The 23,400-nt window shown below is 48.6% G+C and overlaps 1 protein-coding gene across 1 annotated transcript in view; it reads left to right on the top strand.

Annotated features, from left to right (window-relative positions):
• Positions 1-12,156, top strand: part of SAMD10 (sterile alpha motif domain containing 10) — a 39,387-nt gene extending 27,231 nt beyond the window's left edge. Inside the window, exons 3-5 of the mRNA XM_034787867.1 lie at positions 2,938-3,106; positions 9,791-9,931; positions 11,053-12,156. Of these exons, the coding sequence (XP_034643758.1) occupies positions 2,938-3,106; positions 9,791-9,931; positions 11,053-11,075 (333 nt within the window). The 3' untranslated portion in view covers positions 11,076-12,156. The remainder of the gene's footprint in view (positions 1-2,937; positions 3,107-9,790; positions 9,932-11,052) is intronic.
• The last annotated feature ends 11,244 nt before the right edge of the window (positions 12,157-23,400 follow it).

Genomic DNA, 23,400 nt, shown 5'->3' with positions numbered 1-23,400 from the left:
AGCTCATTGCAGTTTGCCTTCAGGCGCAACCCCCTTGGGAAGGGAGCTGAGGAAGGAGCTGTTATCTCCCAGCATTATGTGTGACTGAGGATTTCAGGGCAGGTGGAGGCAGGGGGAAGGATTAAGCAAGTGCTTTCTGGCCAGTGCATTAGTGCGTAACAGCTCTGAGCATTCGTTGTAATTGGATTCCTAACTAGCAAAGTCACGGCTGGCTGGGACATCTTTACAGAACGGTTCCCTGGAACGTCACATACACTCGTCTGCGAAAGGGAAGGAAACAGCACGTGACAGGCCCCCCTTCCGTCCCCCGCCCCTCATCAAGCTCTAGCACAGCACCAATTTTACAGTAATGAAATGGGAATTCAAAAAGGTGGAGCTCTCCCATTTACCCAGGGGAAGATGCAGCAGCCACGCCAGCATTAAATCACACCCAGCGGGGGAGTGGGGGTGTGACATCCAGGCACCCCCTTATTCACCACTGTCATGTCATTAGGACATGTTTTGTACAAAGTCTGCCTTGTGAGGTATCATTCTAAAATTCTTGATCTGCTAGACAGTAATATCTCCTTGGATTGTATGTGCTATCGTTGTATGTGAAGTTATGAAGTTTGGCCATGTGTGTGTTACTGAAACATGTTGTGAGGTTGAAAACACCCACAAGCAGCCTTTCGGGTACAACAGGAAAAAGGCCAAACAATGTTAATGGCTTGTTGAGGAAATGCACACAAGCACAAGGATTACCCCAGGAACTGCGTACAAGAGAAACCTCTGAGATAGCACCACCATGGGAACTGTTTGACCCAGGTCACAGCAAAAGAGCTTTCCAGCAAGGGGAAGAAGATATAAAAGGGGGAAATGATATTATGATGGTATCTCACTCTCCCTACAACAACTCGCTTGGAAACACCTGAGGAACAAAGACTGAACTGGGGGAAGTGATGGTCCCAGGCTAAAGGGATTTCTAGCCTGTGTATGAAAACCTGGGAAACCCAAGCTGCAAAGCAAAGGCAACTCGTGCCTTCAGAATCTGCCAACCTGTTTATCACTCGGGGTGAGAATTTGCTAATTCATATCCTACCTATGTCGTATGTTAAGCTCAGTTTGTGGTTTTGTTTATTTACTAGGTAATCTGCTTTGATCTGTTGCTATCACTTAAAATCCATCCTTTTGTAGTTAATAAACTTATTTTGTGTTTTAATGCAAACCTGTTTGCATTTGACTAAAGCGTCTGGGGAAAATCTCAGCTTGGTCACCAAAAGTGTGCATGGCCCTCTTCACATTGAGGGAGAGGCAAACCGGCTAGATTTGACCAGGGCAGGATGGTACACCTCTGGGGTCCTAGGCTGGGAAGCTGGGGGCTAGAAAGCCTGCGTGTAACTGCAGCTGTGTGAATGCTGGTCCAAGTGCAAGCTTGAGGGCTTTGCATCTTGTCACAGCAGCGCAGTGTGAGAGGGAGCCCTGGCTGGTGGGTCAAAGGGTTCAGTAGTACCCCAGTTCTAGGTAGCACCCAGGGGGAGAACCCATCACAGGTGGCTCAAGGATCGGCAATTGGAGAGGTCGCCTTTAGGCCCCGGGTTGCTGGTTCTCATCCACCAGAGGTCGATGTTGATGAGGAACTGTTTGCAGTCTGTGTGAGGAGTTGGGCGGGTCTCAGCCCTATCCTCTCTGGACAGGTGCCTCCCCCAAACAATCCTCACGGCTGATACTGATTGGCAGCCTGCAGGGGAAGGTGCTGGGACTGGTGGATATGGAGGGAAGAGAGATGACAAGAGTTATTTGTTTGGGGGAGATCAGAGTATTGGCTTGAAAGGTTTTGTGGGGCCCAGGTTGCAGTTACTCTTGGGAGCCTGCCTGCGCTGTTCTCTCCAGACAGAGGCCCTCATGCAAGAAATGCTCTGGCGAAAGAACCTCCATGATTATGGATGCAAATTGGACGAGTGCGCCTCCGAGGGCTAACAAGGCTGGGTCATGCTTCACTCGCCACGTGCAGGTGAATTTACCCTGTTTGCCCAGGCAGCTCCAAGCATGTGTGCTCTTGTGAAGACTTTTTTTTTTTAAATATAGGTGCAGCTGGGCCTCGGCTGTTTGAAAAGCAGTGGTAAGTTGTGGAGGGTGCTTACTGGCGAGTAGCTGAGCACAGGTGCTATCCGCCTGTGCACGCTCCCCAGTTGAACGAAGACACACATTGAGAGGTACTGCCAGGAGCAATGCAGACCATCAGGGCAGTACCAGGAGTGACAATGCTTCTGAGACAAAGGCTGCTGCATCACATGCTGTATTGTTATTAGTCTGTATGTAGGCAACCTAGGAGCCCTGCTCTGCACCCCTTTCTGCTAGCCACTGTGCATACAAAGAGGGAAAGACGGTCCCTGTCCCACACAGCTTGCAATCTAAACGCAGGATGAGGTAACGGGCAGAGAGAGCAGATGGGGGAAGGACAGACTGACAGGGAAATTATCCTGATTAGTACAGTAAGCAGCAGTCATGGCATGCCCATGCAATGCAACATCCTTCCTGAATGCCGGCTTTCTGGGAAAGACAGGAAAATGCAGGAGTAGAACACGCAGCTGGGGCATAGTCAACAGGCTTGCCATGGATCTGAGTTCTTGTCCCTCTCCTCTCTCCCATTGTTAGCTTCTGTCCATGCAGAAGGTTTCCTACAACTTGGCTGAGGCTGCTTCTGGACAAGCCAGTAAGAAAAAGACCATTAGGAGGGTTAGGATGATCTTACAAAGTCGCTTGGGCAATGTTATGCAGGCATTGCTGCTACCAACAGTGGGGTTCTCCCTTCCAGACTATCCAAGCATCTCTCTCTTCTCCAGCGATGTTTCAGCCTGGCCTCTGTTCATCCCATGGCTGAGTTTTTTTCCTCCTGGTGGTACTGAAGTCCATTAACACCCTCCCCTTTCTCTGTTTCTTGCTTCAAAACCTCTGTAGGGTCGTCCCTGTGATCACTATGGTATTTACCATACCAGCCCCACGCTAGGCAGCCTTACCAAGCCGGTGGTGTTATGGACCCAGCAGGATGTGTGCAGATGGCTAAAGAAACACTGTCCCCATAACTATCTCATCTATGTGGAGGCCTTTTCCCATCACGCTATCACAGGTACAGTAGATGCTCCCTCTCCAGCTGGTACTAATTGAAAAATGCTGACGATGAGTAAAGACTTTCGGTGGTTGTTGCATACAGGTGGTTTGGTTTATTAACATAACTAGCTGACTGTGATTCACGCTTCCCCAACACCTCTCCCTCAAGACAGCTCAGTCCTCACCTGTAGCTAACACCACACTCAGAGCTAGAGGGGAGCCTTCAGCCAAACCCCTAGATCCAAATACCATTTCAGGGGCTTGGAATCAACCCCCAGATCTGAACTCTGCACAAGACCCCTACCTCTATGAATCAAGCCAGAGTCATGCCTCTGTAGTGTAGGGTGCTGGGCCCAGCTCTGATCTGTCTGCACCCAGAGCCAAGGCCATTTAAAACCCTCACTGACAAGCGTGGTGGAAGTAGGGCATTGCAGGGGGAATGTCTTGCGACAGGCAAAGTTGGTCTTTGGGTGCTATGAGGGCTTTGACATCCCTGATTTAAAGGGAAATCTCAGCTACCTTTCTTTCTTTAAGTAAGTTTCTCTTCCATTTCCCTGCTCAGGCAGCCATGAGGAGAGGCAGCAGCAAAAACTGCTTCATGTTCCCATCCCAGAATGCTAAGACCAGCTCTAATCAGCTGAGTTTCTTCCTGGCCCTCTGCTAACCAACACCTCAGGGGAGCTCCTTAGCCACAAACTCTTTACTCTGACGGGTTCTGGGAAGGGCTGGGGGCTGTGTCAGGATGGGTGAGCCTGTAGCATTCTGTCACAGCAGTCTTTTAAAATAAACAGTAAGGCGAGATCTTACGTTCAAGTGTCTGTCTAGGCCCCTGAAGGTGACTTAGTGAAAGACAGATCTTCCATTGTTGTTTGCAGTGTAGCTGTAGTCGTGTTGGTCCCAGGATATCGGAGAGACAAGGTGGGTGAGGTAATATCTTCTATTGGACCAACTTCTGTTGGAGAAAGAGACAAGCTTTCGAGCTCCACAGAGCTTTTCTTCAGGTCTGGGAAAGGTGCGCATTCCATATCTGATCTCCGTCCTCATCCTCAAAGGAAACCTGCACCCCACCTTCCAAAGATGAGCCTGGGAGCTTAAATTCATTACTGTGCTAGCCATTAAAAATCATGGACTCAGTAAAAGACATTGGATTTATAACAATCTGTAAGGCACTAACCCTCCTTTGTCCTACAGCTGCAGAGGTGTTAGCTGCCCACTTCACCTTGAATGGTCTCTTGCAACATGTGCTAACTCCTTAAATTTAACAATCTGTCCTACTGTGACCCTCTGAGCCCTGGTCTACACTGGGGGGGGTGGGGGAGAGAATCGATCTAAGTTACGCAACTTCAGCTACCTCCGTCGACTCCACCTGTGCTTCGCGCGGCGCTGGAGTACTGGGGTCAACAGGAGAGCACTCGGGGGTTGATTTATCGCGTCTAGTCTAGATGCAATAAATCGATCCCCGCTGGATCGATCGCTGCCCGCCGATCCGGCGGGTAGTGTAGACATACCCCAAGTACGTTTCCCAGACCTGAAGAATTGCTCTGTGTAAGATCAAAAGCTTGCCTTTTTAATCAACGGAAGTCGGTCCAATAAAAGCTGTGGGTTTTGTGTGAAAAGAGGAAACGGCTGAACAGAAGGCTGTCCTCTTTAGAATCCAGTCATGCCAGAGAGTCTGGCTAGCTAGGTTCTCCACTGTTGTATCTGAGCACCTGGTAATCAATCACAGACTTTTATCCCCTACACCACCCCTGAGAGGAAGGAAAATATTAATCCCATTCTATAGATGTGGGATTGAGGCGAGGTTTAATTAAATGACTGGCCCAAGAGTCAGGCATCGAACCTCATCTTGTGCCCTAAGTTACTAAGCCATTCTTCCTATCTGCCTTGCTGCCTATTGGTCTGCTCAATGCAACAACTAGACTCATCTCATGTAATATTAATAAGGCGCCTGATGTGACCAAAAAAAATGGGAGTGACTGGAAAAGTCATTAGAAATGCAGAGATGACTGAGGATTAAATATTAAACAAATTTCCTGTTCCTCATAATATCAATTTCCTACCTCATCATTTGTTGCTGATTGCATTGCGTGCTGATAGCTGTAGGGTTAGACATGGGAATTTGTTCACCTCTTCATTCGACAGCAGCCACGGAAGAGGCGGAAAATGCCATCAAAAACCTTTAATCCAATGAGACACTGGACAGTGGGCACTCTGCACCTCAGATATGAGCAAAACGTGGAACTAAGAGCCTAAGGAACGTTTTGCAGAATGTACATAATGTGTGAATGGGACTTTTTGCTCTGTTCTCTATATTCAGATTCAGTTTACTGTAGGTTTCAGTTGAGTTCAGATGCATCTACAAGGCAAATCATGCCTAGGTGTTGTGTTAGAAATCAACAGCAGCAAAATCTCATAAACTGTTCTTGCAAGAATGTTGACCCAAACTGTCAGGAATATCATAAGATCAGCTGGAAAAAAACCTTTTGCAAACAATTTCAAAATGTCTAAGTTGTTTCTGCTTTGCAGCATTCAAAACAGACCTATTTTTTTTTCATTGTCTGGATTTTTTAAATGTTTTTTTGTTTTGTTTTTGCAAAACATTTTAATCTATTTTCATCAAGATCAGTTTTCAATACATAAAAATATTTGGATAATGCTTTTGATAAAGTGTTGTGAACATTTTTTCACAAGAAGACAAGCTTATAAAAGTCACCAGTTTTTTGTGAATTTCTTTGTTTTCTAAAAGGGGCCATTTTTTTGTTTTAAGAAAAATAAATTTAGCCAGCTCTGCTGATATCCTGATATTTTGCCCATATCAGAAGATGTAAATCTAGTGAGATCAGCAGCTACAGTAAGACTTCCACCGTCTTCAGCAAAAATCTCATCAGAGCGACTGTTCTCGCAAGATTTTGCTACATCCAAACAGAAACCAGAAAATACCCGAGGCCTCTCCCAGTTCTGGATCCAACCTAGAATTGAAGCCCTAAGTGCCGGGTTAATATGTGAGGATCCACCCGCTTCTCCCTCAAACTCCGAAAGGCTTCAGATCTGAGATTCTGCTACTGTCCTATGTCCCACACACACATACTATAGACAAAGTTCTGCCCTGGAATGTGTACACATGAATCCCTTTCATTTCAATGACAGGTTTCAAAGTAGCAGCCGTGTTAGTCTGTATCCACAAAAAGAACAGGAGTACTTGTAGCACCTTAGAGACTAACAAATTTATTAGAGCATAAGCTTTCGTGGACTACAGCCCACTTCTTCGGATGCATATAGAGTGGTATTCCACTCTATATGCATCCGAAGAAGTGGNATGTAAGTAATAACACCTGGCCAGATGTGCAGTGATACCAATACCTGCATAATGTAGGTAGATTGTGCAATATGAGGCTGAATATCAAAGACCTTTTAACTGCTTGAGAACTGCAGGTATTTACTATAATGAAACTTCCTTGAACTAGGTTATTGCTTGGCTTTGTTGTTATTTTTGGAGCAGGGAAAAAGCTGGTGTGGACTATCTTTCTGTAACAAGCTAATGAGCGCTGGCCTTTGTGGTTATTCCCAGTGACAGCTCGGCTAGAACCTTCATCAGCTGATTAGAGTCCTCCTTTGGTAATGGGAATGTAGCCATCCATTGAAATGAAAGAACAGGAGTACTTGTAGCACCTTAGAGACTAACAAATTTATTAGAGCATAAGCTTTCGTGGACTACAGCCCACTTCTTCGGATGCATATAGAGTGGAATACCACTCTATATGCATCCGAAGAAGTGGGCTGTAGTCCACGAAAGCTTATGCTCTAATAAATTTGTTAGTCTCTAAGGTGCTACAAGTACTCCTGTTCTTTCATTTCAATGGATGGCTACATTCCCATTACCAAAGGAGGACTCTAATCAGCTGATGAAGGTTCTAGCCGAGCTGTCACTGGGAATAACCACAAAGGCCAGCGCTCATTAGCTTGTTACAGAAAGATAGTCCACACCAGCTTTTTCCCTGCTCCAAAAATAACAACAAAGCCAAGCAATAACCTAGTTCAAGGAAGTTTCATTATAGTAAATACCTGCAGTTCTCAAGCAGTTAAAAGGTCTTTGATATTCAGCCTCATATTGCACAATCTACCTACATTATGCAGGTATTGGTATCACTGCACATCTGGCCAGGTGTTATTACTTACATATGTATTTAATATCTAGGTACCTGATATGGCCATATAAATTACACTTTTTTTCAGGTGTTAGACTGTAGCAGAGTATCCTAAAATAGTAAATCGGGGGCTGTTTGATCTGAAGAACAAAGGGATGTTTGTAGAAGAACATCAAGAAAGACAGTAAGCGAAGCTGCAGAATTAATGTTTTCAAGTTTTCAATTAGCTAGCTGGGTGTTGGTAGTCAAAGTAGTGTCCGCTCCACGGGTGTGTCTGTCTGAGAGGAGACCCAGAAAATGAGTCCAGTCCCCACAAAGCAAAGGCGATGGACTCAGTCCCGGCCTTTTTTCCCTCCCTCTCCACCTCACACAGAATCACTAGTCTGCAGCCTGCTTTGTAAGGCAGAGATGGATCATAAAATGCTTTGCCAGGAGAAGGCAGCGGGGAAGGGAGCGAGAGAGATGGGAAGCTGTATGCCTTTGTCTCATGCCCTAGAGGAATGACACGGCACTAATGTAACAGCTCACCCAAGTCCTTGCATCGGAAATAAAGGAAGTATTAGCGAATGTACTCTGGGAGACGGGGACAAAAGCTGGCTGTAAAACCCCTCTTCTGATAGCCCCTGGACTGGAGGAGAATGGCTGTGACTAAAAGCGCTGATGGAAACATTAATGTGTTCCGATGGGTACTTCTAATTTAACTCCTCACATTGCCAGCGTACCAGAGAAGAGCGGAGCCGGGGCATTCCAAATAATATGTCCTGATGCAGGAGATGGAGCTGACAAATAGAAAGCGCCTGCCTTTAGGGAGTTTGTGAGCTGAGGGGCAAGCACTTGACCCAAACTTCAGGATTAGGATTAGGGCCACTTTGTGATTGGCGTTGCTGGAGCGTTGCCCTTTTCAGGATTGCCAGAGGATGGTGAAGGGTGCCCACTGACTGTTTGGTTCTGTTTGATTTAGCCCGGCCTTTAACAAGTAGGGTGAGCGACTAGATCTTTTGCTGAGACAGAAGCTGGTTCTAGCCTTGTGTGAGCGCTCGCACAGCCCTCGCAGCTGAGTTGTGGGAGAGCCCCACGGGTTAGCCTCTAGGGCAGGCTCCCGGAACCCACAATGGAATGTTTACACTGAGTGGCGGTGCACACTGCCAGTTGTGCATTCAGCAGGACACCCCCTGCTGGAAACAAGCGTGCCAACACGGCTTTATTTGCAGAAAAACACCTCCCCCCATTCCTGATTTTACTTTCCATGACCACCTGGAATGGGCCCCAGGTACAGCCCAGGCTCCAGTACTCCTTGCATGGCACTCGGCACAATAGAGCACTTACTGCAGGCAACAGAAGTCATTCTGACAGACCAAAAGCTTGTCAGTGCAGGGCTGAGTCTCTCCCCACAAAGGGAGCTGGGGAGAGTCCTCAATATACAATTCAATTGACTAACAGTCTTACCGGAGCTGCATTACGATTCAGCCTAAGAACGTGGCAAACACTACATGTGTGCATCTCTGGTGTAATTCTCTTGTATTGTATGGTGGCTGCTGCATTGCTGTGTTAGGTGATCACTGCTGGAGGGGGCTGCATTTGTCACCATTTCCCTCCCCGTCCCTCCCTTCTTGCCTTTCTGATGAACAGAATTCAGGTGCTTATTTGTTCTGCATTATGGGGATGAATTTTCAACACGCCCCTCCCCATTAGCAGATGCCAATGCCAGGTTATGCATGTGGGTGTTTGATGTTTGCAGCTTGATCCTATGGGCAATACTCCTGGGGCACTTTTGAAGCCTGTTTGGGTACCTGGCCCTCGCTGTGCTAGGACTCTTCCTGATGCCTTTTGGAAGCGTGCACCTTTTGACCCAAGCGGTTAGCCAAAACTTCAAGGTCCTGTGCGCTGTTCCAGTTAGGAGGAGAAATTGGTGATGGAGTCAGGTGATTCTCTGATGCAGTCCTGTTGATTTGCATAGAATGTACAAAGTCCTGTTTCCCTAAACACAGCAGGAATCAAATAACAAGAGACGGTGTCTTTGTTCCAAGCCCCTTTTCCAGCCAGCGCTTAGCCCAAAAGCTCTCTCTCAGCTTTTCTCAGGGCCATGTTGCCAGTGCTTTTTCTGACAGCATCCTTGGCTTTCTGCTGCTTCTCACCCTGCTTCTCTGGTCTTTTTCCTGTTTCTCTGAGACACCCAGACACACACAGCTCCACCAATCAATGCCCTAGCCCCTGTGTTTGCCACAACAGTTCCCAGGGAAACCCCTTGGGCCTCACACTTCCATTTTTACTCAAGCCTTGCCAGATGCTGTTTTGGGTGGTGGCTCCTATTGTTTGAGCGATCTGGTTATAGGAAGGAGCTTAGTGGCTTTTTTACATCGATCCTGGCAGCTGATATACCCACCAGCTCCAGCAATGTTTAACCCAGCCCAGAACACCCTGCACCTGCCTATGGAAACCGGCTGGTGTTCCCAGCGCCTGGCTTTCCTTAGCACGCACCATTTTGCCGCTGATGAGAGTCGGAGTGGTGCTGCTCCGTCACTCTGAATGAGCGCTGTCCCTTCGCTTGTGTTTGGCAGGTCGGGCACTGTTGCGGCTGAACGCGGAAAAGCTGCAGCGCATGGGCATTATTCACGAGTCTCAGCGGCAGGAGGTCCTCCAGCAAGTCCTGCAACTCCAGGTGCGGGAGGAGGTCCGGAACCTACAGCTGCTCAGCCAAGGTACATGGGAGGGCGAGGAGGGGCTGTGAAGCAACAGCCATGAATCCTTTGGTGACTGCAGGGGTATGTGCCTGGCTCTGCAGTCATTGGGTAAATGCCAACGTTCTTGGGGCTTGAAAGGGGAAAGAGGGCAGATGGCTTGGGATAGGTAATGGACTGTGGCATGTTTCGTCTGTAGGTCACTGGTTCAAATCCAGCCCGCGTCGGCTCTGTTTGAAAGTTGTTGCGTCCGATGGCTATGTGGTGGCCTGCATGCAATCGGTCTGACGATGTCAGCCCCCTGGGGATAGGTGACCTCCTCCTAAAAGCAACCCCCTTTAAATACTAAATAGGATCCCATGCATAAGAACTGTTCTTTCTGCCCTGGACATTGTCACTACAGAACAGGACTCAGCTACAAGGTGGAGCTTCTGCTTTCTTGGAGATTAGCAGAGAGCATCAGTCAGCACAGGCAATGCTATTGTTCCTTTCGCAGCTGTGTCTTAGACCCAAGCCACAGCCGCGGACCCTCCATGGTGCCCTAGCCTGCTGTCCCAGGATTTCCCAAGGCTCAATCCCAAAATGAGGACAGCAAGGGAATAGAGGAGGAAACTTGGAACAATACAGGACTGAATTCTCTGACGCTTTAGCGCCAGGTGCCTAATGCCATATTCCCAACCTAAGTCACAGCAAAGATGGGTCTAAGCCAAGGGCCCCTTCTTTTAGCTCTGAGGGGCAGTTGGCTCTGTGGGGTGCAGCAGGGCATTTGTGGCAGCGCTAAAGATGCAGCAAAGTTCTCTGTGCTTTGCAGTGGGCACGCTCTCTAAGGCCTGGTCTGCACTAAAAAGTTAGGGCAGCCCAACAACGTCGCTCAGGGGTGTGTAAAATCATAGTTAAGCTGACCTAGCACAGGGTGTAGATGGGTAGAAGAATTCTTCTGCTGATCTAGCTACTGCCTCTCAGGGAGGTGGATTACCTCCTCCGACGGGAGAGCCCCTCTCTTGGCATAGGTAGTGTCTACACTCAAGCGCTATAGTGGTGCTGCTGGAGCCATTCCGCTGTAGAGTTTCAAGTATAGACAAGCTTGTCAAGTGTAGACAAGCTTGGTGTTCATCCTCTTCTCTCTTTCCTTCTTATTCCAGCTTCTTTTGGAAACGTCTCCTAGCCGAGCCGTCTGCTTGGCAGATTGTTCCAACACTGTGAACCGAGCACCTCTGGGATGGACTGTGGACCACAGATATGAAAACCTGAATCGCATGCTTGGAATATAAGAGACAGTTTCCAAACCACTCAAGGGTCTTCTCTCCCACCTTCTCTCTTTCTCTTTTATTAATATTGTCCTGTGCAGAGATAAGACATTTTCTCCAGCAGACATGGCTGACAATTAGAGGCAAACTAGGACAATGGTCACCAGGACATGTGACGTGCTCCCCTCTGGGATGCAGTCAATCACAGGGGGAAAGACCTCAAGATGAATGTGGTAGCTGGAGACAGTTCATTTTAAGAATGGAGTTGCAACCCGGTCATTCTTGGGACTAATCAAACCAATGCACCATGAAACCTCATGCGCCCCAATGACATGCTTTAACCGGGAGGGCCTCTGGGCCCAGTGCAGGCTGCAGAGGTCCCCAGACTCTACTGGTGTCAATACCTCAGAGCTTACTGGGGAAGCTTTAGTTCTCTCTTCAGACTGGGCTGTCTTCCAGTGTCCTAGGAGATAACGTTAGCAGCAGCAAATAAGATGACTGGACAAGCCAGAAAAACGAAAGGCAGAGCCAAGCCCCTGGAGATTGGCTTTGCTTTGTGAATTAAAACGAGAGCTGAGTCACTGAAGCCAGAATGCATACCCATAAAAGAGCAAATGCAGGATCCACACACTCAGTGAGGTCACTGCGGCCTCTCGGAAGCAGCACCAGGAAACGTTCATTGGGTTGTCCTTGTCCTTATTTATGGGCATATGGAGGAATCATGATTAGTTGGTTGGCTTCATCCACCTTTGGCACCACCCACCTCTGTGACTGGTTTCTGCACTGCCAATGCAGTCAGAGCTGAGGGAGAACAGGCAGTCCTCTTTGTAGAGCTCAGAAATGCTGGCCGAGAGAAACTATGCCGTGGCCAAAGGCCTCGCCCGACTGTTAGCCTACAAAACTGCAAACTCCTAACAGTTCGTGAAGCTTACGCTGGCTGCATTTATAATGCTGTGGAGCCTCCGGGGTAGGCTGGTTCAATAGGATGTGGTGGCAGAAGACTGGCTTAAGAGCTGAGAATCAAGGGTTCTTTGGTGCAATATTCCATTGCTTTTGTGTCCTCTCGTACCCTTCATTTAGAGAACTCCTTATAAACCTTCATGTTCGTTTATATTTTTTTCACCCGGTTCATTTGCATTTCGAGCTTTCACCCAGTGTTCTGTTCTGAATTCTGATTCTCCACCGCACACAATAATCCAGGTTTGAAGCTTGAATTGCTGTCCAGGAGTATCCTGGCATTGCCCTGGCTCGTGAAACACAGGCGCCTTTCTGGCCTCTGCGACATGATTATTACCAGCAGCACTCCTTTACCATCCCATCTAGCCCCCTCCTTTTACACCCCGCCCTGATAACGCAGGCGTTGCTTCTGGGACAGTTGGCTGGTATTTCACATTTCACAAACTGGCAGGCAGGTAAGAAACTATGAAACAAACCCTGGAATTTTTGTCTGAGGCGTCTCTCTGGTATGTCTCAGACTTTCCATTCTTTTGTAACTTTCAGTGACTTGTGCACCCAGAAAGCAGTCATCAGCCCTGGGACCAGGGCTTCTTGCTGTACACGCTCAAATTTCTCAGGCCAAAAACAAAAACCAAACAAGGCTCGTCTTATCTGCCCATTGTCTTATCTAGAGCTGGGCAAGCTATTTGCAGTGAACAATTTATCCTATGAATCTAGCTGTTTTTTCTGTTAACAAAGGAGTAGGCTTTGCTTGTTTGTATGGATTTGTCCGTTATTTGATATTATTCAGCAGATGGTTTTGTAAACATTTCAGGATATGCAGCGCAGGAGCTGATAGTTGGAAGCGGAAGGTAGAAAAATTCAAACCGGAAACAAGATGAAAAATGTTAATAGCAAGGGGAATTGACTTCTGAAACAGCTTACCAAGGGCTGTGGTAAGTTCTCTGTCTCTTGGAGTATTTCAATCAGAATTGGATGCCTTTCTAAACAAGATGCTCTAGTTTAACCACAAGTTATTAAACTAGAGGGATGAAATATTGTGGTCTGTATTATGCAAGAGAGCAGACTAGATGACTGTAGTATAATAGCCTCTTCTAGTCTTCAAACGTATGAATCAGTCACAAACAATTACCTTGAGTATTCACATATCAATATCTGTGTGATTGGTCACTTAAGTCACATGGTATTCTTGCTGCATCCTGATTGGATGACTCATGGGGATCCTAGTTTTTGGTGATTAAAAAACAAAACCAAAATTTTTTGATGAAAAAAACCTATAAAAATCCATGTTTTTCTGCGATTAAAATGAAAGGCCGAACTTCAGTTTCCCTAGCCACAATATATGGCGCGATCAGTTAAACACAATATTTGATTGAGATATTTACAATTTTTAAGCTGACAGCCCGAGCCCTGCCCAGTCTCCTGATTATCTGAATTTCTGATTATCCGATCTGGCTCCTGTCCCAATTAGATGAGATAATCGGGATTCCACTGTGTATCTTTTTATTTGTTCGCAAAATGTAAAAAACTAAAGATTCTCTGTAAAAATGCAAATTCCGCGTTTTTCCATGGCAGACGGATTTCTAGGGTCCCTGCTCATGCGTAGCTTTCAAGATGGTTGTGCAAACTCTCCTGATCCAAATACTAGGGAAATGACTCCTTCATAGGTGTATCCACAACGATTACTCTTTCCGTGAACATTCTTGGGCATGAAATAGGCTCGCACGCATCATCCTACAAAGGGCTAAAATAAGTTGCGAGTACCATCAAAGGAAATTCGTGGGATTTATAGATAACCCTTATGCCTCATTCACCCAGCTCTGGCCCTGTCTCTCTGGAAAGCAAATGGACTTGCACTTGAGCCCTGTTGACTCAATGCAATCAGAGTTTGCTAAGAGACTATTTGTTCTTTTAAACAGCCCAGCACAAAGTACTCAGAACGTCTGCAGCTTCAGGACCAGCCTGTTGACTCTGTAGTGATGCTGAGGGCACCTATATAGATGACATCCAGAAAAGCAGCACACTTCAGAAGTGTCGCTTGGGGGGAGATGCAGGCAGGAGGGAGGGAGTAGGGGAGTCACAACTCTCAGAGTGCCCCCAGTGATGGGCAGGCGTGGCTGTGGGCATCTCAAAAGAAAGACTTGGCCTTTTAATTTTTGGGTGTTTAAAATCCAAAACAATTCCACAGAAATGCTGCAGAAAGGAGAAGCAAGAAGCCTGTAATCTTTGCCCCTGTGGGAGCGGGGGGTTGTATGTTTGCTCAGAGTTAATAGTTCAGTACAGCTAACAACACATGGGAAAGGAAAGGCCGCCAGCTTGAGTGGAAGCTGCATTTCCAAAATGAATGTGTCGTGGTAAGCAGAATAGAAGCACGCAGTGCTGCACCCACTGATTAACACGTCCGACAGTGCAGGCTGCTAGTTGGCAGGGAGCTGTCAGGGACATGATCTGCTGAGTGTCACTAAGGAGGAGAATGTGATGTATTGAAAACTGTTAAAATTATAAACAATCACTCTAAATTCTCAGGGGGCTTCCTGGTCCTGCTTGCAGGCTAGGGGGCTCTGTAGGGAAGCATGTGATCTGGATCTTCACTCTTCAGAGTCAGTCTGCAAAGAGCCAGGCTAAAACAAGATGGGTTGAGTTGTGCCTTGCCATAGGGAGCAGCCTGCTCTGTCTCTCTCTGTTTTTGGTTCAACAGTATTTTATGTTTTTTATCTAACTTCTCTGCATGTATGTTGTGAACATGACAGAGACCTTTTAAGTGTCACTGGAAGGGAGCTGGAGACTCTCATGTTTAAGGAATTGGAAAAAGTAAACTGGGTTTTGATGTTTTAGCCCAATATGGTGCCAACACCGCAGAGGTGCAGCCTGCAAGCCATCCCAGCGCTGCAGCTGGCAATATCAGGGGTATCACAGAGGTGCAGCTAGCAGCTGAGAACGTGTGCAAATACCCACCACCCATCTGCTTCTCCTGCATCTCCCCAGAGCAGAAGTATCATTGCAGACAATTGCATTGCAACAGCTGGGCAAATACTGCCATTTTAACTTCCACTTGTTAAAATGTTTAAATGAATTTGCTTTGGCCGCGTGTGCCCCTTTTGTGTTTGCTCCCCGCGGATAGTCTAGCAAATGAGTTTACTGGCAGAAATGTTTGGGAATTTCAGCAAATGTTGTGGATTATTCAGAGATAGTGAGTTTCAGACTCATATTTGCACCAGAAACTTGACCGTACATTTATCCAGTCAGGGATCAGAAACATACCATGTGACCTGTGCCCAATCAAAACCACTCAAATCACTATTACTCTCTGTTAACTGCTCAGGGCGGAGCAAGAGACAAAGAATTATTCGTGGAAATTCAGTGACTAATTCTGATTAACAAATAAGCTTGGGAAAATCACAATCTGTTCGTGGACAATTTGCAATGAGAAAAAGATGTGGACTTAATTATTTGTTATGAATTATTTGCCCAGCCCTCGTAACGACTGTGATCACTTACAGAGCTGGTGCTTTGCACTCACGGAAGTCAATGATAAAGCTCCCATTGACTCACTCTGGTTTCTCTTCAGATCGTATAAATCTTTAGAGGTGCAGTATCAGGGCCTGTGAACATGGAGGTCTAGCAGTGTGGTGTTAAAATACCATATGAAGTTGTCCCCGATGAATGATGATGACACTCCATGAAGCCATATGGCCCCTCAAAGTTGGCCAAGAGAGCTGTCTTATTTGCTAAAGTAATAACCACAGCTCACAGAAACCAAAAGAGTCAAACAGCCTTTTAAGTCCCCATTACTCCATACCCACTAGCCATCGGTCAGAAAGGGGACTAACTAGTGATGGGTCCGTTAGGAGTGAGGCATATTAATGTCCCCCAAATCCCAAGCAATTTTCAGCTTTACATCTATTTGCCAAAGAACCCCCTTTTCCCCCTGCATCTGGGGGAAAATCCATTTCTCACGATGCAATGAAGCCATGAAAAGTGGACTCCTTTGTACACTTGTAGTCATTCCATGACCGTTCACCAAACCCTCTTGCAATGTGCAGCAAGGGGCTCTCCTGCGTTAGCCAGCAGATGGATTAGACGATCCGACAGCCCCTTTCCAACCTCTCATTTCTGTGAGGCTCTGCCGGGCTGTTAAAGGGCCCGAGTCTCCTCTCGCACTGGTGTAAATCAGGAGTAGCTCCATTGCAGCCCAATGGAAAGTGCTCAGATACTATGGTGATGGGCAGCAATATAAAACCTTCAGATAAGCTCCATGAGAGGAAAATTGGGTCCTGACCCTACCCTGCTGAACAGGTGAGCTCCCTCCAAAAAGACATGGAAGATTGCCAAGCCCTGCATCTTCCCTGAGGCCTTCAGCACGTGAACAGTGCGATCTGTCTGTCTGCGTCAGTCACAGCACTGCTGCCCTGCGCAAGGTCGAGCGGAGGATGAAGGGTCTCGTGGAGGGAAGGGGCTTGGAAGCTGCAAGCTCTTGGGGGATATTGCCCATGCAATTTTAATCAAACCCTAGTATGTTTATGTTAATTGGTTAATTCCATTCTACTCTTGGCTAACCCCAGCTCAAGCGCATTGGCCGGCCGGCCTGGCAGGAAATGGACTGAGGCTTGGGAATTGGGATTTTGACGGGAACTTGGGGGGGGGGGGGGGAGGAGAGGGCTGCAGGGTTTGATTAGGATCCAGAAAGGAAGCTGTGTGGGGCCGGTTGTGTCTCTCATAGGAAAGTAGTGCCGGCTCCAGGCTCTTTTTAATAATGCACAGAGCAGGATGGCTGGAGCTTCCTGCCGGTCCCAGGCTGATTCGCTTCAATTGCCTGGGTTGCTTAGTCACATTAATAGTAGCAGTTTCAACAGAATCTTTCGGGGGGGGGGGGGTTGTCCCCCTCTCTTCCCCCCACAGCCACCTGCCGCTGTCCCAGGTCATCCTCGGGGGATGGCAGCCCCGCCGGGGCAGCTGATGACCGCAATGGCTTAGAGATCCAGTACAAGGCGTTTTGGTCTCCGCAGTGGACTTGGGACTCCTGCAGCTCAGGACGGAAGATGTGAGCATGGAAGCCAGGTGCCGCTGCAGAGTCACGGCGCCAGGCATTCAAAGCCCAGACCGGGGAGCCGGGGGTGCTCAGTGACCATAGTAAGCGCTCTCCTGGGTCAGCTGGCTGAGAGCCCACATTCGCGGGGTCAGCTGAGACCGAGCAAGACTTCTCAGCACGGTGCAGGTAAAATGGCCAATGAGCCGTTGGACCAGAGGGGGTCCCCAGATGCAGGCATGGCCAGTCGCCTCTGCAGGCAGGTCTCTCTCGCCCTGCCTGTTTGGAAGAGATGGCGTGACCCCTCTGGAGCACTATACCCCCTCCCTTGCATGCCCCTCTGGAACCCCCGACTGCCAGAGTCGGAGGATGGGAGCCAGGATTCCTGGGTTCTATTCCTGAGGCTGTCACCAGCTCACTGTGTGGCCGTGAGCCAGTCCCATTAACTTCTCTGCTCCCTTTTGTCCAGCTGGGCACTGGCAAGGCGCATGGTGCCACTTTGGGGTTTTAGGAGAGGTTTGCCCCATGCAGAGCATGGGGGGTGGGGTATGATCATGTTCGCACTAAGCAAAAACCAGAAACGTCAACGGACTGTACCAACAACTGCTCCAAATGTAGGGCCCAATCCTGCCCTCCGTGTGCAGCTCCGTTAACTGCACTAGGCCTGTGCATGGCTAGCTGAGAACCCATCCAACCCGGGGGTCTTACAGTGCTGCCGACCATTGCAGTTTTATCACAAGTATCATGATAGTTTGTATCAGAGGGGTAGCCGTGTTAGTCTGGATCTGTAAAAAGCAACAGAGAGTCCTGTGGCACCTTTAAGACTAACAGATGTATTGGAGCGTAAGCATGCGTCTGACGAAGTGGGTATTCACCCACGAAAGCTTATGCTCCAATATGTCTGTTAGTCTTAAAGATGATAGTTTGTGTTAACCAGGCTGGTCAGGGATGGTGTCCCTCGCCTCTGTTTGCCAGAAGCTTGGAATGGGCGACAGGGGTTGGATCACTTGATGATTCCCTGTTCTGTTCATTCCCTCTGGGACACCTGGCACTGGCCACTGTCGGAAGACAGGATACTGGGCTAGATGGACTTTTGGTCTGACCCAGTCTGGCGTTTATTTAAGTCCCTGCTCCTAGGGGCAAGTGACAGTGTGAGAATTCCCCTGAGTTTCTAGCCTTCATGTTGAAAAGATGACTGGAGTGTCCCCTAAAGGTTAGAAAAGCAGAAGGCAAATAGAAAGATCCCAAATTTATGATTTAAACAAAATCTCGTGACTTTTAAGTCAATCTCATGATTTTAAAGGGGGCCAGATTCATGGGTGTTAATGTCTGGGTTTGGCAAGGCTGGTATTAGTCGTTCAGTCTCCATCCATCTGAAACCTCTCCTCTCCCCTCCAACTCCAGGGAGAATCCGAGCGCTCAGCTCCCAAGCCCTGCAGACCACTCCATCTGCATGGGGGCCTGGTGCCACCCCACCAGCTCTGGGGATCCCTACGGGTTTTCTCCCAGGTGGCCCGTCATCATTGGAGCTGAGCCCCTGTGTCAGGCGGCCCAGGGAACCCCTCGGGGTGGGGTGCACAGAGCTGGGCACAGAAATCTGTGCAGCTCAGGCCTGACTCTAGCATTCAGCTTTAGGGTGAGAGGAGGCAAGACCCTGCCCAAGTTTAATCCCCTTACCGTTAATCGCTGGACCAGGGGTATGCGGCACAGAGACATGGGTATTCCAGACTGAAGGGATCTTTTTTCCAGGTGGCTCTCTCCAGCTCCCACTCTTTTATGCTCATACCCACATTGTCCTCAAGGCCCTGAACATAACCACACCCTGTCCCAATAAGACAGGGTCCTGTCCAGGGTGTGCCTGCACCGCAGACTAAGCCTGCATCTCTAGAACCGGCGCTTGTGGACTCGGTGTTCCCAAACCCATGCTTGAGCGTCCTCACTGCCTGGCAAACCTGGGCTTACACTTGCTGGGCCCGTGAGTCACAGCCGCGCCAATGCGTCCGTACGGCGCTACGCAGACCTCGGACTCAGGTCTGGAGCTTGTGCTGCATCCACGCTGCAAAACGATTGGGTCTGGACTCGAGTCACGATGGGACTGAAGCTCTGAGCAGGGCGGTAGGCTCCCGGTCCTGGGTTCTTGCTGATCCAAGTCGGACTCAGGGGACCTGGGCTCAGGCCTGGGTCACAGCCCAGGTGTCGTGTGCAGTGTGCACACACGATTCCCTCGTGCTTTCCAGCCCCTCACTCTTCTGCAGAGGCCACTAAGCGCATCCCTCTCGGAAAGGGGCTCTGCAGAGCTCCCAGCCCAGGTACCCAGTGGCTGGATGGCACGCTGGGGTTACTCGTCTCCCAGTGTGGTGCAGTGCCCCTAGGGCCCCAGCCTGGCCAGCCAGCCATGAAGAAATGCTTCTGATTAGCTCTCCGGCAATCTGTCTTCAACAATAATGATCCATTTCAAGTGTCCCCAGTGATTTCCCTAAGTCATCTCTCCGCTAAATCTCCCTGGGATTCCAGATCAGCAATAGGGCAGCTTAGGAGAGGCCAGCAGAATCCCCTGGGAGGCTAGCCACCTTCGTTAATCGGCCTTGTCACTCACGCCACCAATAAGGGGGATTAGATCTGCCCAGCAGGGCTCTCCCAGGCTTCCGTTCCCAAGGCACCCAGATTCTGTTATGCTCACAAACAGCTTTGCTACGTGCTTTTCTGGCGCGTGCCTGTTTGGTTCTTCCAACATGGTGTTTTAATGAGGATGCCGATTTTGCAAGAGTCACTGAGTCCTGCAGGACTTTTGAAGGAAAGCTGTGTCCTTTGGTGTGACTGGCCAGCAAAAGGATTTTACCCAAGTATAGCCGCGTTTTCCTCTTCCTCATCAGCGTCTGGTCTATCAGGAGGAAGAGGCAGAAATACTAGGAGCCAACAGCACTGGCAGCAAAGGGCTGAAACCCCAGTGCTTCTGGGTAAGCTGTGCTAACCATGGGACCTCCCAGCCTGCTACGGTATTTCAAACTAGACAAGGGAACAAACTGCCCAGCCCTGTGCCCATGGAAGTCACTGGGGAGTTCTGCCATTGACTTCCAAGGGAGATGGGGTGTACCCCAAAAGAATAAAAGTTACAGGGCGACCTCTTGGGCTTTACTATCTGAATGCCATTTCCCGCTCTGTAAGTGAATGGAGGAGGCATCCTGCTGCAGCTTGTGTCCAACATCCCAGGCACAAGAGAGGTTCACACCGAGAGAGCCAGGTGTGGGATCATGTGACCTTCGTCCTGCCCCATGGCCCTAACTCTTGCTGTCTCCTGAGCAATGCTGCACATGATGTAATGGCAATCATGGTCTTGGTTGAATGTATTTAAGAGAACTTGGTGAGAGGCAAGGTGTCTGCGAGTTTTTTCTTTTGCTTTTTGGTACCTGATCCTTTTCCCGGGCTTTGAATGTGTGTAAGGTTTGTTCATTTGGTTTTGGTTTCAGCAGGGAGTTAGATTAAGAGATGGACAATAGCTGGGACACTTCTTTTTATACCTGCCACAGAGATCAGGAATAAAAACTGGTTCTTACATTGAAAAGCTTTGGTTTGGTTAATTGCTTTGACAGACGGTGCTTTGATCTCAGAGGCCAAATTCTGCTCTCAGTTCCGGCAGGGTGACTCCAGTCATTTCCGTGTTACTCTACTGTCACCAAGAGGTATTTAGCATCCTTCAGCGTGGAGTCAAAGGTCTGATGCTGCTCCAGAGGCAACTCAAGGCTCAGATCAAACACCGCTCTTCCAAAGTGGAGAAATTTAGACACTGGTCCAAACCAAAACACCACCTCCAGGCTCCCCTCTTTCTCAAACGTTGGATGGCTCCTGATCCCACCCCGGGGGCTCAGTTAATTTCCATTTGTGTTTGATCCCCTGCAGTGGGTTGATTGGAAGAAAACCGCCATTCTCCATTTATACGGAATGTTTTTTTCCATCTGAATTTCCTTCTCTGCTTACTTCTGACCTTTTCAGAAATGTAGCTGATGTTGTCTCCTGCCATCTCTCTCTCACTCCGCAAGGCGGCAAGGCTGACGGGGTTGTATTTATTTATTTATTTGTTGGTATTCAGCTTCACTCGGTGCAGCCCGAAGATCTCAGCAGGACTTCTCACAGCTGCGGGAATTGTGTTGATTAACAAGCTCCTGGGCAGACACCACCGGAGCAGCCCACGTGTTGTTTCTTGGTGCATCAGGATGTAGCAGTCAGAGGCTACAGAGAGAGTGGGTTTCTAAGCTGCTCCAATACAGACCATGACCAAGCAAGCGTCCAAAAGAGAGAAGCATAAGATTGAGCTGACAAAACAAGTTAGAGCTCTGTGGAGTTAGAAAAACCCCTCTGAGCTGGGGAATAAGCTGCCATGGAAGATGTGGAGAGGAAGAGGGTGAAAACATTTCAGCTAAAGGAGTGCAGGGTGGGTAGTGGCAGCCAAGGGAGAGTTCAGAATGCAATTCCTTCTTGAGAACATAATGGTTTTCCAGACCAAGTGCGAGGGAGGGCGGGCATGGAGGAGGTAAGTACATAAAAGGTTGTTACAAGGAGGAGGGAGAAGAATTGTTCTTAACCTCTGAGGATAGGCCAAGAAGCAATGGGCTTAAATTGCAGCAAGGGCGGTTTAGGTTGGAGATTAGGAAAAACTTCCTGTCAGAGTGGTCAAGCACTGGAATAAATTGCCTGGGGAGGTTGTGGAATCTCCATCCCTGGAGATTTTTAAGAGCAGGTTAGACAAACACCTGTCAGGGACGGTCTAGATAATACTTAGTCCTGCCATGAGTGCAGAGAACTGGACTAGATGACCTTTCGGGGTCCGATTCTGTGATAACTGCAGTTCTTGGGCATGCAGGTAGATTTGCTGGACGATGGCCCGCATTCTGGAAGAGAGGCCGCGGAGGTCAATGTCAGGTGCTGTGTCTGTGTATCTATGCGTGTTTGCATGCACACACATGGCCAGCAATCAGCAAAAGCAAAGCAAGCAGCTTCCTGGGCTCCTAATCTTTGGGAAAACCTGCCCCGCTGTGAAACCTCCGTAACTCACAGGTAGCCTTAGCTCTGTGCCTAGTTGCCACGGTGATGGGCAACTTTATATCGATACCTAAAATAGCCGGATTGATCAGCTCTCCCTCTCCAGCAGCGGAAGCAGATAGAAGGAAGCAACTTGCCAGCAGAGAGAGACACACGCACACATAGATACACAGCGCAGATCCATGTTTTCCCCATGGTATTTAGCAGCAAAGTTCCTTGGGAAAATAATCCCGTTCCCCAACTGCAAAGTGAATTAAAGAAACGTAGAATAAAGAAACAGGCCTGCTCCGTCATGGGGCCGAGTGATTTCAGATCCCTTCCACAGCGTCTCACACATTCATTCTGAACTCTCTTGCACCCACATGGGTGCATGCACACCCACACCCCCCAGCCTACTGTCATCTAGCCTCGGACCCCCCTCTGGGTATTACAGACAGACATTGGGAGCCCGGATTTGTCTTAGACACAATAAACTCAGACACTTCTACACAAGCACCGTATTTCAAGTCACATCCCTTGAGAAATGTGACCATTATCCTTGTTTGTTTGCTCTCTAACGCTACGCTCAGTGCTGTACGAGACAAAAATAAAAACAGCGTCTGCCCCAAAGAGGCTGTGCCGGGAAATCCAGTGCGTAAATGACTTCAGGTTTTTTATTGTGACTGTTACTGTTACGAACATGCACCTGGTGGGCATGGCAGAAGAAAGGAGTTATTAACAGGGACCTGAATGAGAAGAAGGTGGTGTTTTTGTGAACCAGGCCTGGGGGGTCATTCTCTGCCTTGGGGACGACATGGAGAGGGGAATGAAAGAGGGAAATCCAGGCTGGCGTCGCTGGGAAGGCAAATTGAAAAAACATACAACGGGAGGATAGCATGAGTGGATGGAATCATAGGACTGGAAGGGACCTCGAGAGGGGATCTAGTCCGGTCCCCTGCACTCATGGCAGGACTAAGTATTATCACAGCTGGAGCTGTGCACATCAGACGTGGCTCTGTATTTCCAGCAGCCCAAGGTTTGGCGGGATCTAGATCTAGGGGGTTGGGCTCATTACCGAGGTAGCTGGCCTATCAGAGCACCACTCCATTCCCCAAAAGGAGCAGGGCTGGGATCTGGGATCTAATACTGAGAGAACAACTCAAGCAGAGGAAATGGCCCAGGTAGCCTCCTGGGGCCTTCCCACACCCACCTGGGGAGCCCCCGGTTCGGCAGACAGAGACAGC

Source organism: Trachemys scripta, chromosome 12 (genome assembly GCF_013100865.1).
Source record: "Trachemys scripta elegans isolate TJP31775 chromosome 12, CAS_Tse_1.0, whole genome shotgun sequence".
Classification (NCBI taxonomy): domain Eukaryota; kingdom Metazoa; phylum Chordata; order Testudines; family Emydidae; genus Trachemys; species Trachemys scripta.
The sequence above is the reverse complement of the archived record's forward strand: the minus strand, read 5'-3'. Positions and strand labels throughout refer to the sequence as shown.